The 11899-nt window shown below is 40.2% G+C and overlaps 1 protein-coding gene across 2 annotated transcripts; it reads right to left on the reverse strand.

Annotated features, from left to right (window-relative positions):
- Positions 1-468: 468 nt before the first annotated feature.
- Positions 469-9953, reverse strand: LOC121661913 (epidermal retinol dehydrogenase 2-like). 2 transcript variants are annotated; one of them, XM_042022566.1, is made up of 7 exons: positions 9920-9953; positions 8765-9118; positions 5300-5431; positions 3736-3835; positions 2536-2680; positions 1453-1575; positions 469-958 (listed from the first exon to the last, which is right to left on the reverse strand). In XM_042022566.1, the coding sequence occupies exons 2-7, from the start codon at positions 9089-9091 to the stop codon at positions 865-867; spliced, it is 921 nt and encodes a 306-aa protein (XP_041878500.1). In that variant the 5' UTR covers positions 9092-9118; positions 9920-9953; the 3' UTR covers positions 469-864. The 2 variants fall into 2 exon arrangements, with proteins under 2 accessions (XP_041878500.1, XP_041878499.1); XM_042022565.1 differs by having other exon boundaries at positions 8765-9167; positions 9920-9943.
- Positions 9954-11899: the final 1946 nt, after the last annotated feature.

Here is an 11899-nt window from a genome sequence, read left to right on the forward strand (position 1 = left end):
TAATTCCTTAGAGTTTAATAAACTAGGCTTTGTAGATTCACTATTCTGCTATGCAGTTTATTTATTTGTTTTTAAATTAAGGGAATTATTAACATTTTAAGTCAGTATTTTCTGAAAATTTACATGAGGATTGATTTCTATCAATTAAGTACCAGCACATATTTTGTGTAACAAATCTCTGAACTTCTGCTAGAGGGGAGTATTTTTGTTCTTTAGGACCTTAAGATTGTAATTTCATTTAAAAACAGTTGAAGAACATGGGTGTTACTCCTCTCCAAATATAAGGAGATATTTCACCCATGATTTTCCAAGAATACATGAGGTATTCCTCCTGTCTATATTCTTTCTCCCGTGATTTACTACAGAATTGTGTTCCACAGTAACAGACAGGATACCTCATTTAAGGTTCATTCTGGAAGCAAAACAGTCTGTGTAAATTTGACAGTATGACATGAAGTCAAACATCTGTGCCTGGATTTACTGACTTTTATTGAGACCTCGACAAAAGCAGCAAGACATCATGAAATAAGAGGCTGGGTCGTGACTAAAAATCAGTGTTTTTAGGATACCTCATTGAAGTTTCAGTCTGAAAACAGTACAGTCCATGCAAAGTTGTTGCTTGGTCACCCCACATAATACCTATGTAATTTTAAATGTTAGTGATTTTTCAAAAGTTACTCAGAAAATTGCAAAACATAAAAGACAGTTGTGAAGAATTAAATGGCATGCTGACCAATGTAAAATAGCATAAAAGAAATAAATTTTTTGTCAAGAAGTAAACATGATTTAACATGTTTTTTTTTTTTTTTTTTACTGAAAATGTTCAATTAGATGGCACTTGAGGTCTTCAGAATACTTCTGGTTTCAATCCTTTTTCTTCTCACCGAAGGCTTCTTCCATGCTCTCAGGGAACTTAATGTGAGACTCGAGGAATAGCACCACTTTTCTAGGAAGGAAACTGATGAGACAAACTTCAAGTTAGCCTAATTTTCCTTTTTTTTTTAAGAAAAAAGTACTCTGTAAGTAAAGAAATCACAAATACATTTTATGTGCTCAATACTTCTAATGTCTGGCAATAACATTTTTGGCACTTCAATGTTATAAATGGGGAAAACTAATGACAGACCAAGACGTTTTGTGAAAGCCCAGCCTGCAGTGGTGGCAGGGACCGGAAGCAGACCAGGCATTGCTCCCAGTGTACTGTCTTAGGAAAAGTTTCGAAATTTCTATACTGAACTGCAGTTTAAGACACTTATTAGGCACAGAAGGGGCCAGAGGAATGTTATTCACCTAAATTATTAAAAAATCAAACCCACTGTTTCTTTAAAATTGGGTAAATATAACTGACTTGACTGCAGGAATATTAACTAAAGGACTGTTTTGACTAAACTGATTTTACAGGCATATGGCGAAGGAAAGAAGGTAATGCTAGAAGTCAAGTCACATGCTCACATTTTCAGACCAAGAAAGTATACAGCTGGAGGCATGATTAAATAAAATTTTTCCTTTTTAATTGCATCCACGATCCTGCTGGCTGCATACTCTGGATCATAAACAGGAAACAAACAGGGTTTTCTGTAAAACAAGAAAAAAGGGTTATGGAATGATGAAACTTTACTTTTGAGGTAAACACACACACATACATAATTAAAAAATTTATGCATTTTCCCCCTTCCCCTCAAGTATTCTTGGAAAGGAATCTCCAAACCTTTTTCCTTCTGCTATTATCAAAATAAATTGAAAGCACTTTGGTGATGTTGTGAATTTAATGACTTTTTTGTAAGATGACCACAATGAAGTTGATGCCCACAGTGATTCCAGCTTTGGAAACTTCCAAGCTTAGCCATACCATATGCTATTCTATGCATCATTGCTCTCCAGCAATCCTTTTCTGCTGTAAATGCTGAGGTGACAGCTAAACAGGACCAGGCTTGTCACCAGCCAGGAGAAGGGCTCTGTTCTGCTCACATACGCTGCTGCACGACGATGGATGGTGCAAGCAGGAGCAGAGCCCTGAAAAACCAAGATCACTGGTCCTGCACTCCTGCAACTGCTCATTCAGAGCTTGCAGCCTCTCCCATCACTGCAGCCACAGAGCCATGCAGCAGACACCATCACCACAGCCATTCTCACTCAGAAGTACAATACCTGCCAGTACAGACAGTGGGGCACAATTAATAAGGACAGGTCATGGGTATCCCGACAGCCATAACTGTAATTACACTGTAAGATTACTTACTTGGGGCAGAGAATATCCTCAGTGCCCACTCTCCTGACAAATAAGGTTCCATTAATCCTTAAATACTGCTGTGCATCCCTAACTGTTTCTTGACTGTGAGGTTATTACACAGTCCCTGTTATTAACTGTATGCAACACTGGCATTTCTTTACATCAAAAGACGTAGTTGTTTGTGCCAATAGGGCAAAAATACTGAATTGAAAATCAAATCAACCAACCAAAAACTGTATATGATATACCTGGTGAGTGGTGATTTTTTTTACATATGAAATAGTACAAATCTAAGTTTTACTTACTTGCTTTTGAAGCCTTTACTTAACCTAGTACTAATAAAATAAGGACAAATGATTTTGATTTTAATGCCACGCTTTCCTCCGTGATACAATTCTGAATTTATGGCTTCCATCATTCCAATGACTGCACTCTTACTTGCACAATAATCTAAAAAGTGAAGAAAGAAGAAATATCCAAAATGTCAAAAGCACCACAGTAAAAGCGATATACAGAATCAAATTCTTGGTAATACAATTTAAGCCACAATATTATTTAATTCTGTCATTAGCAGTCTTGTAACTAGTGTTTTAAGCGTATTGGTGATGCTAACTGGAGATTATTGGCTCTTCCCATGAATGATACACAATTGCCTAAGGATAAAATTAATCCTTTCAGAGGAGTTTTTTTTTTAGTGCACTATGGAGAATTATAGGAAGATGAGCTTATTCAGCATTTGCTGTACATTTCCAGATACTCTTATACAAACCAGGCATTCTTTCAGTTCAGAATGTCTTCAACTTTTAATATCACAGGTTGCATTTCAGAAAGAACTATTTATAGTGGTAGAATATAAATACCCTACTTATAAATGCTGCTTCAGCCTATTACTTCTGATTTGCCCTGCAACTGCAATACATTTTGTTTGTCCAGGAAGACTGAATCTTGTCTGATTTTTATTGTTTGATGAATGTATGGGACTCCATACTTGGACATGATCAAAACTTGCCCTCACACAGCCCTGTGCAACCTGATCTAAGCCGAGCCTGTTTTTTGGGGGCAAATATGGACCAAGCGACCTTCGAAGATTGCTTCTAAAACAAATTATTCTACAATTTTCCAATTGTTAGAAACTGTTTTAATATACTGCCTTACACAGCATTTCCTAAAACTTTTTCAAATGTGCGTGAAAATAGTTGTTACGTACAATGAAATCCAATTTTGCTAAAAGACTAACTTCAAAGACGGGCGTAAGAGGTAGTTTGCTATTCTTCAGGAATTCTCCCACAGTGAATGATGGAACCACACAGCCTAAAAATACATCTCTAAGGTGTGAAAGATTATAATGCATGGATGGGCAGGCCCACTCCCATAAGCCTTAATTATATGGTGAAAGCTGAACATGACTTGTATTATCAATACCAAGTATGAGCCCTCGATAGCAGGGTCCAAGAAAAGTGATTAGTGTGTAGATCTAATTTGTAATGGCAGTTGACGATACTTACCTGACGCCCTGTAGAGTCCCAGTAATCCAGCTCCATTGGCTGTGCTAACCAGTTGCCCACGGTTACAGGCCACCATGGCTGGAAGAAAGGCCTTGCAAGTCTAAAAGAACATAAATATATTTATTTAAAAATCCCCTTTATAAATAGGCATAACAAAAATGTTTCATTCCAAAATTAGGCTATACAACCTGACTTGCTTTCTGGGCCTTCAACATACAAGAAGCCCAACTGACCTTTAATCTCTGTAATGGTTTTTAAATGAGAGACAGCACTTCCTAGAATGACTACCGTCTGTCTGAACATCTAACAGTATTAAAACATCTTATTAAAAGCAGCAAAGTTTGTGTTTTCTCTGCTTCCTGGTTCCTCGCGATTTGTCTGTTTGAGACTATTGCCAAAGGTTCGGTACACAAGAGGGAGCTAGAAGTCAACACATTAAGGAGAGTTCAGCTGTCTGTGGGCCCTTTTTGTATCAAGCTGAACTGCCTGACAATTGCAGCGCTCCAGGACACCACTGTGGGTGATACTAACTGGAAAGAGTGATGGTGTTTGATGAAGGGGAAGATAAGAAAAACAGACAAGAGCAGTAACAATTTTTTTTCAATAGTTGAGGAATCCTATTAGACTCCATATGTGAATGCCTAATACATCACTATCCTCCTGCCCTGTGTTTCTTCAGACCTGTCAGGGGGAACACTTCTCCCAGTCCGTTTTCTTCAAGTATTTGGAAGAATGATGCAGTGTGGATGGGGAATACTTAGAAGACTTCTATCTGCAATGATTTTCCATTGAGAGCTGCCTTTTGACAAAGGAGTTGCAACGCTATATTGTTCCCTGAGGCAGGCTGTTCGCTCAGGCTTGTAAACAAAAAGTGCAAGAGTAGCAACACAAGTAGCAATAGTAACACTCTCTCACAAAAAAACCCCTCCTCCTAAAGTGTGCTGAGACCACAAGTAACTGCAAATTCATTCAGGGGTAAGAAAACAGAACAAATTCTTACTGGCTAGATATGTTCTTTAGTCAGATGGTGACTAGGAATGAAAGTACAACCTGAAGACTGACACCAACATGTGCAGCATAAAATCATGGAATCATATAGGCTGGAAAAGACCTTTAAGATCATGGAGTCGAACTCTAAACATAACACTGCCAGTAAACCATGGTCATGTCTCCCTGAATGCTGCAAGTCTCTTAGGCAAAGCCTTCTGATGCCAGGAAACATGAGGAGCAGGGAAGTCACATGCCATCATGTCAGCACTACCTTCAGCCGCAGCTGTCACAGGCAGGGCATGTTTCACCATACAGTTGCACAGACTTTGATTTACCAGAGTGCCCAGGCAGGTTTGTGTTATAACATTACTGAGACATCCTGGGGAGACTGTCGGTGTGGTGTGTCTTCAATTACAGGATGATTATGACAACATATATTCCCCCAACCAAGGTCCTTCACATCTCTTTTCCAAGCTGAGTTTTTAAGGTAGATGCCATCATCATGATTTTCACACCAAAATACTTGTCTGTACCTTTTGGTCGTTCAGTAGTAAAAAAGCCACAAAAACTTTACCCAAACTTGAGAAAAAAAGTTGATTCTCAAGGTCTTTTCAAAATCTTCATCTGTAAGCTCACAGAACTTTTTCCCAAGAGCTCTGCCAGCATTATTGATTAGAATAGTAACATCCCCAACTTCTTTTCTAACCTGAATAAAAAGAAAAAGGACAAAGAGAAAGCTTTAGAAGGTATCACTGCCTCTTGTGCTTCATTTATGGAAACATTTAGTAGTATTTGCAATAACTGGTGTGCATGAAAACATAAGTATGTAAGAACTGTTGAATTGGATCAGATCAAAGATCCATCTAAGCCCCCTAGCCCTTGTCTCATGGTGGATGCAACGAAAAAAGGACCCGGGCTCTAAGGTGTCCAGTGTACTCAATTTTCCCATGCTACAACTTAGGATCTTTTGAGAGGTATAAGGTATCTGTATCATATATAGATGTGTTTAATATATCCCAGTGATTCTCCACCCTGCCTCACTCCTCAAATTTGTCTAATTTCTCCCTGAACTTCAGAATACTTTTGACTTCCACAAAAACCTAAGTTCAAAATTGACAAAGCTTTAGTGTGCACTGTGAGCACACTTTAACTGCAATCAGAAAATTCCTAGTCCCCTGTTTTTGGTATTGTGAGAACCTGCATTCCTCTGCCAAGCCTGCTCAACCCCCTTTCCATATAATTTTTACTGAACTGGAAAGAATTCAGCTCAGAGAACTGGGGGTTACCAATGCTCTGAGTACAAAAGCATCTACCATGAAATAGATTGATAAAATTTTCATTAGCTCCATTTGCATTTGTTTTCATAAGATTTTGTGCCATGATTCGGATTTTTATCAAAGCAGATGGCCAAGATTTACTTACAGTATGAAGAATCAACTAGAGGTGGATGGTTATCTGGGGTCTCAAAATTTTTAGGTGTCTGTTAATTCTTGTGTTAATGTAATTTCTATCAGTTTTCTGTAAGTCAGGTTCATAGTCTGGTTTTGTGCTCTCAAATGCCCTTTAAGACTGGCATATTTTCTATGCTTTGTTCCTTGATCATCTGTTATGGTAAAACACACATCCTGCATTTATAGGCCATCAGATCCATGTCTGATTTCCTTCAGAATTCCCAGGTGGACACTGCTTGTTCCTGACAATTAGTTGCTGTTCACTTGACCAGTTTGTTCTAAAACCTCTTGTTTAGGGACTTCAGTGGTCTCTTTTGTTTACTAGAAAGTAAACCAAATAAAAACAATTAATTTAATTTTCTTGCTATTGCTTTCTCTTCTGTGTCCAAGCTCAAGACTTTTCTTATTACCAATAAAAAATTGGCAGATTAATTTCCAAGAGTAGAGGAGGCCCATAGTTGAAAAACTCTCCATCTCAGAAAATTTCTGTCTCCTCCATGACTGAACAATACATGCAAATATCTGTGAATATATTGGTGTTGTTAACAATAATTTGACACAGTAACAGCAATTTTTAAATTTTAAACTGTTCTTTAAGTTTCTGTTGGCAGGTCAGTCTGTGCACTTCAGAACAGTGTTTGCTGATGTGGGCACAGCAAATTCCGCAGGCTGGAGTCCTGTGGCTGATTTGGTTAATGTGTTTAGAAAGTGAAAATTACCTGAGGGCACAAAACAAACCTGTTGAGACTCTGCTAAAATGTGAGCAAACAAATAATTTCAAAATGTTCAGTATGGACAATGAAGTCCAACAAAGAAATTAACTACATAAGCTTGAATTAGTCATTTTGGTGCATGTCTTTGCAAGGAACAGATAGTATTTATGGGAATAGGGGTTTAATGCCAATTTAAAATGGTATTTTTTTAAAAGATATTTGATCTTGGTAAATTCTAAGATAAGTGGGGATTTTTGTACTTGCAAAAGGAAATGTCAAGAAAAATTGCTGTTTGATTTATACTATCATTCCAAATAAAGATCAAATGTCACATTTAAAGTACTGCCCCCAAGTTGCTCAGACAGAAATTTCATCTCACTGTAAAGTGATAATAGATATTAAGATTGCTGAAATTACTATGATTGCTGGTCCAGAATTTTTTCATCATTATCAATGGCTCACACAGGTGATGGGGTTGCATCATCTGTACTGACCAAGCCCCTGGCAAAGATCATCCTCCTCGAACAACTTGTATTGTGTCAGCACAGCACAGAACACTCAACACCTTGCTCATGTCTGCAGACATACTATTATGGTACAATAAATATATCCTCATTACTGCCCAAGTAATACCGAGATACCACCTGTGGTTCTTAACATCTAGCACTGATGACCCCAAGCGGAATTTTTTTCTCTACAGTTAGCGAGCTGTGCCCCACATGCTACTTATGAGTGTGGGTAAAAGAATGCCTTGCTGGTTACAAGCATGAGAATTGCAGTTCCAGATACTTACAGATCCTGAATCCAACTTACCTTTTAGATGGACTTTTCCTCAAGAACATTTCTTGAGGTAAAAAAGTGTTCCAAACCTTCATAACCTTGCTCAGAAAGACTTAATCTGGTTTGGTTAAAACTAAAAGCAACAACTACAAAACAAAGAGCCGAGCCCCACCACGTCCCCACCTTTCCACTCACAACTCATGGAAAATTAATGTGACATTCCAAGTCTCTTCTGAAACAATCTATCAACACTTGCATCATGAAATAATTTAGCTCATTTCTCTGATGTATGTCTTCAGACACAGAATGTCAAAGATGTGACTTGTGAGTCATGTATATAAGTGTGTACATTGAGAATTTAACAAAAGCTTACACTTGGATGAAGTGGCAGAGTGGCTAACTGATTATAAGTGAAGTTACACCGAGAAGCGTTTTCAGGCAGCTTAAGGAAAAGTGAAAATTAATAATATTAATTCAATGTCCAATTTCTGAGCTATGACAATAAAGTAATAGTTCACAAAGCATAGGTCAGCACAGCAGAAGAGTTTCATTGAAAATGGAGCTCTTCTCTATCTTATTTTCCAGCTGTATTGATCAAAAAATGAACTGAAGAGGAATCATCAATTTGGCTGGAGATCAGCCACATCCTAATGCCATTTCTGAAAACATTACATCCCATATCACCCTTAAAGAAATATGATTTCCTTAACAAATAGGCAAAGGAAAGAATCCCCCTTGTACAATATCCACTGACTGTTCTGTTATTTTAAAATTATGTATTGATATTTTAAAGGACCTTTAAAGCCTACATAAGATAATATATGGAGATAATCTCTGCTGCATGCTTTACCATACTCTTAATCTAAATTTTGCCATCTCACAATGAAGACTAGAAATGGATAAATCTCAATAGAACTGATTAAACCCAGTTACTTTGTTGCAACCATAGTTTAAGTTCCATCTAGAAACTACTTTTGAAAAGGTGAAAGACATTGTCCTGCAGGATTGCTTCCTTCTAGGGAATAGTATGTTTTCTAAAAAAGCAATAAATTCAGTAGGATATTCTACTAAAAAGAAGCAAAATGCAGATCTTACCTTGTCTGCCTGTTCATAGACATCCTCCCTACTGCTGCAGTCACAATGGTAGACAAACACCCGGTTGGCTCCATTTTTTTGGGCTAATCTGCTTGTTTCTTTGTTACCTTCATCATCAATGTCCCAAAGAACCAAGGTTACTCCCAAAGGAGCAAATTTTAAGGCAACCTGCCTTCCAATCCCATTTGCAGACCCAGTAATAAGTACTATTTCACCAGCAAAACTTTTTTTGCGTAGAGGAAATATACAGAAGGTGTTCTCGATGAGTAAAAAAATTAAAAATTTCAGGTACTGTAGTAACTTCTGGATGCTTCTGAAATTGAACATGATTTCTCAGGTACAAGCACCACTCTTCTGTTGTGCAAACCCAGAAACACAATACGTTACAACAGTGGGATATTGACTGAAAGAAAGAAAATTTCAAACAGCAAGTTCTTTCCCAGCATTCTTTTCTGTGGGTGCAAAATACATTATTAAAGACTTGTTTTGTGAAAGCTGCCTTACAAGTCAGATTAAAGCCACTGTCTTCCTCTAGATGCTATGGACTGTTTCATCCTGGGTTCCTCCGCTTCCAGCTCTGTTTTTAAAAAGGATCAGTAACATACCTTCTAGGCAGGTATGTTGCGGCAATGGCTGTAGAGCACTTTGTTGTCACAGCACGGTGACGTTAGCTGAACAAAAAAGTACTGAGCACACTGGTGCGATATCAACCTCAGGAAGGAAGGTGTCCTCCTTAGCGGGAAACATGACCTGTTTCGGAAGGCAGGCAATCGGAACGTTCCCACACCGTGAGTATTTTCCAGTGCCGTGCCGCCGAAATCACACCACGTATTCCCACTTGCCGGCAATTGACCGGCCACAGGGGAAACCCCGGCCCTGGCACTTATGAGCCTTGGTCTTCAACCTACATTAGGCAGCACCGCTCCCTTTACAGTGCTTGAGACGGGACAGCAGAAGAAGCGCCCACACGGACCCGGGGGGGCGGACTCGTCCCGTGCCGTCCCATGCCATGCCATGCCATGCCATGCCATGCCATGCCATGCCATGCCATGCCATGCCGAGCCGTGCCGAGCCCCCGCAGCCCCTTGGCCCCTCCCGGCCCTGCCCAGCAGTCACATCCTCGCCCCCTCCCTGCGACCGCTCCCCCGCACTCACCGCGGGCTCCCGACTGTCCCGCACCTGCCCACCCGCCGGGACCAGGAGTGGCCTGGCCCTGCCCTGCCCTGCCCGCCCCCAGGGCTTGGCCCCGTGCGGGGGCGGCCCGGGGAGGTGCGAGGTGCGGGGCCGGGCAGGCGGCGCTTCCCGGCCGGGCGGGTGCGGGCTGCCGGCGGCACGGAGCACCAAGCCTGGGCGGCTTCCCGAGGGCACCTGTTGGGTGGCAGCGCCCTCTCCCACGTCGGGACATCCCGCTGCTGCTGCTGCTGCCGCCACGTCGGTGGCCTCCCGCACCCGGCCGGCCCGCAGGCTCCATCCCAGCCGGCCGAGGGCTAGGAGAGCTAATGCTCTCTCCTCGCTCTGCTGCTGCCTCGCTGGAGGTACGCAGTTAAACACTCTTAATTTATATCATAAATGACTGCTCTCCAGCTTGCCGGGGTGGGACCAAAAAGGCAGATAAAGATACTAAATGTGCCCCCTAAAACAGCGAATACCCCTATTAATATATCACACCTTTAAAGCAGCATTTGTGGGTCCTCAGTTTCCCATACATGCGTCATCCAACTCTAAAACTACAGTCCTGCACCACAGTATCATCCATATTTTTTTCCCAAGTTTGAATAGAAAGCCACACACATACTTAGGTCTGTAAGAATATGCTTCTCCTGTGACATCAGCTTGTCTCAATCACCATGAGATTGTCCACGAGCAGTTTATGTAAAAAGGCAGTGAAGAGAACACTACTTATTTGCTGTGCTTTGCATTTCAAATAAGTAACACTAGAGGTCTTGTTTATTGGCAAGTCATAGAAGGAAAAAAATTGAATATATTCACAGTGCGCTCTGCTGCACATATCCATGTTGTATACACTACTCAGACTACAGTCTATGGGGGTCCATGAGATATTTTTCTGTTAAGCTGAGACAAAATGATAGTTGACAAAATTTGATGTAATTTACACCAGGAAATATGGTGGAAAACGGTATGCTGTCAGTGTGAACAGTTGTATTGAAGGGATATGTTTCCATGCACAGTTAACTGTTGAATATTCTATTTAGGTGCCAGCAAAAGGGGAAGCTGAAATAGCCCCACTGAGGATGAAGGTGGATCTCAAAGCCTCAATGAGCTGTGGTTCCAAACAAGGTGCCAAGAAATGCAAAATAGGTGGGTATCCTAACTGCTGGTGTCCCATGTTGTAATAGGTAATTACATGGCAAAAGCAGCAGATTACGGTGAGGGGAAGCTGAAATGATTCAGCAATGAATTTTTGCTTATGAAACAAACCAGAGAAGATGTTTGTTTATTATGCTGACATTTCAAGGTGAACAACATCGGTGAGGAATGGTGTTGCAACCAGAGCTTTGTAAGCTGTGAGTTAACAGGAGGAGCCTGTTTCCAAAGCTTGTGCTTATGCAAGTATGAAAGCACATGACTTCCCTGCTCTTATGCTGAACTGACCTAAGGAGCAGCCAGCTACCATTCTATAAGTGATGAAAATGACAATGATGATTAATAATTTATATACCTAAATTAGACGCTTCAGTGTGGTGGTGGAATGTTACAGCTCATTGCTATCTTTAGGTAAAGAGTGGATGTGATAAGTGACAAGGGTCTTGGGAAACACAGAGTGTTTTAGGATAGCTTGCATTCCACTCACTGCCAGCTAGATTTGATGATTCCTTTAGAGAATTATTTAGCATTTTGAAATTAAGTATTTGTGTGGCTTTTTGTCTCAGTTTTCAGTGTTTCAAAACATTGAATTTTGTTGTCAAACAGAAAACTTATTCTCCTGATTAATGTATGCACTGTAACTAGTCTCTAGCCGCACACTTACCTTTCTCTGCAATTAACTTTGAATTGGTACCAGAAGCTCCATTTTCTAAGTAATAGTAAAAACAGAGGAATGAAATTGTCCATAACATTTGACTGCACTGAAAAAAATCCAAAAAACCTGCAACAGCTAGAGAAGCCACGGAGTCA

The sequence above is a fragment of the Corvus kubaryi genome, unplaced genomic scaffold, assembly GCF_017639235.1.
Source record: "Corvus kubaryi isolate FWS band 111438036 unplaced genomic scaffold, C.kubaryi_AGA036_p1.0 37216, whole genome shotgun sequence".
Classification (NCBI taxonomy): Eukaryota; Metazoa; Chordata; class Aves; order Passeriformes; family Corvidae; genus Corvus; species Corvus kubaryi.

What these genes read in the sequence shown, in the direction of transcription:
- LOC121661913 (XM_042022566.1), bottom strand. Translation starts at nt 9,091, where the DNA reads ATGTTCAATTTCAGAAGCATCCAGAAGTTACTACAGTACCTGAAATTT. An exon ending in ACTTTTTTTCTCAAGTTTGG is followed by an intron (nt 3,836 to 5,299) that starts GTAAAGTTTTTG and finishes ATGTTCTTTTAG; the next exon opens with ACTTGCAAGGCCTTTCTTCC. An exon ending in AGTAAAGGCTTCAAAAGCAA is followed by an intron (nt 1,576 to 2,535) that starts GTAAGTAAAACT and finishes CTTGTTTTACAG; the next exon opens with AAAACCCTGTTTGTTTCCTG.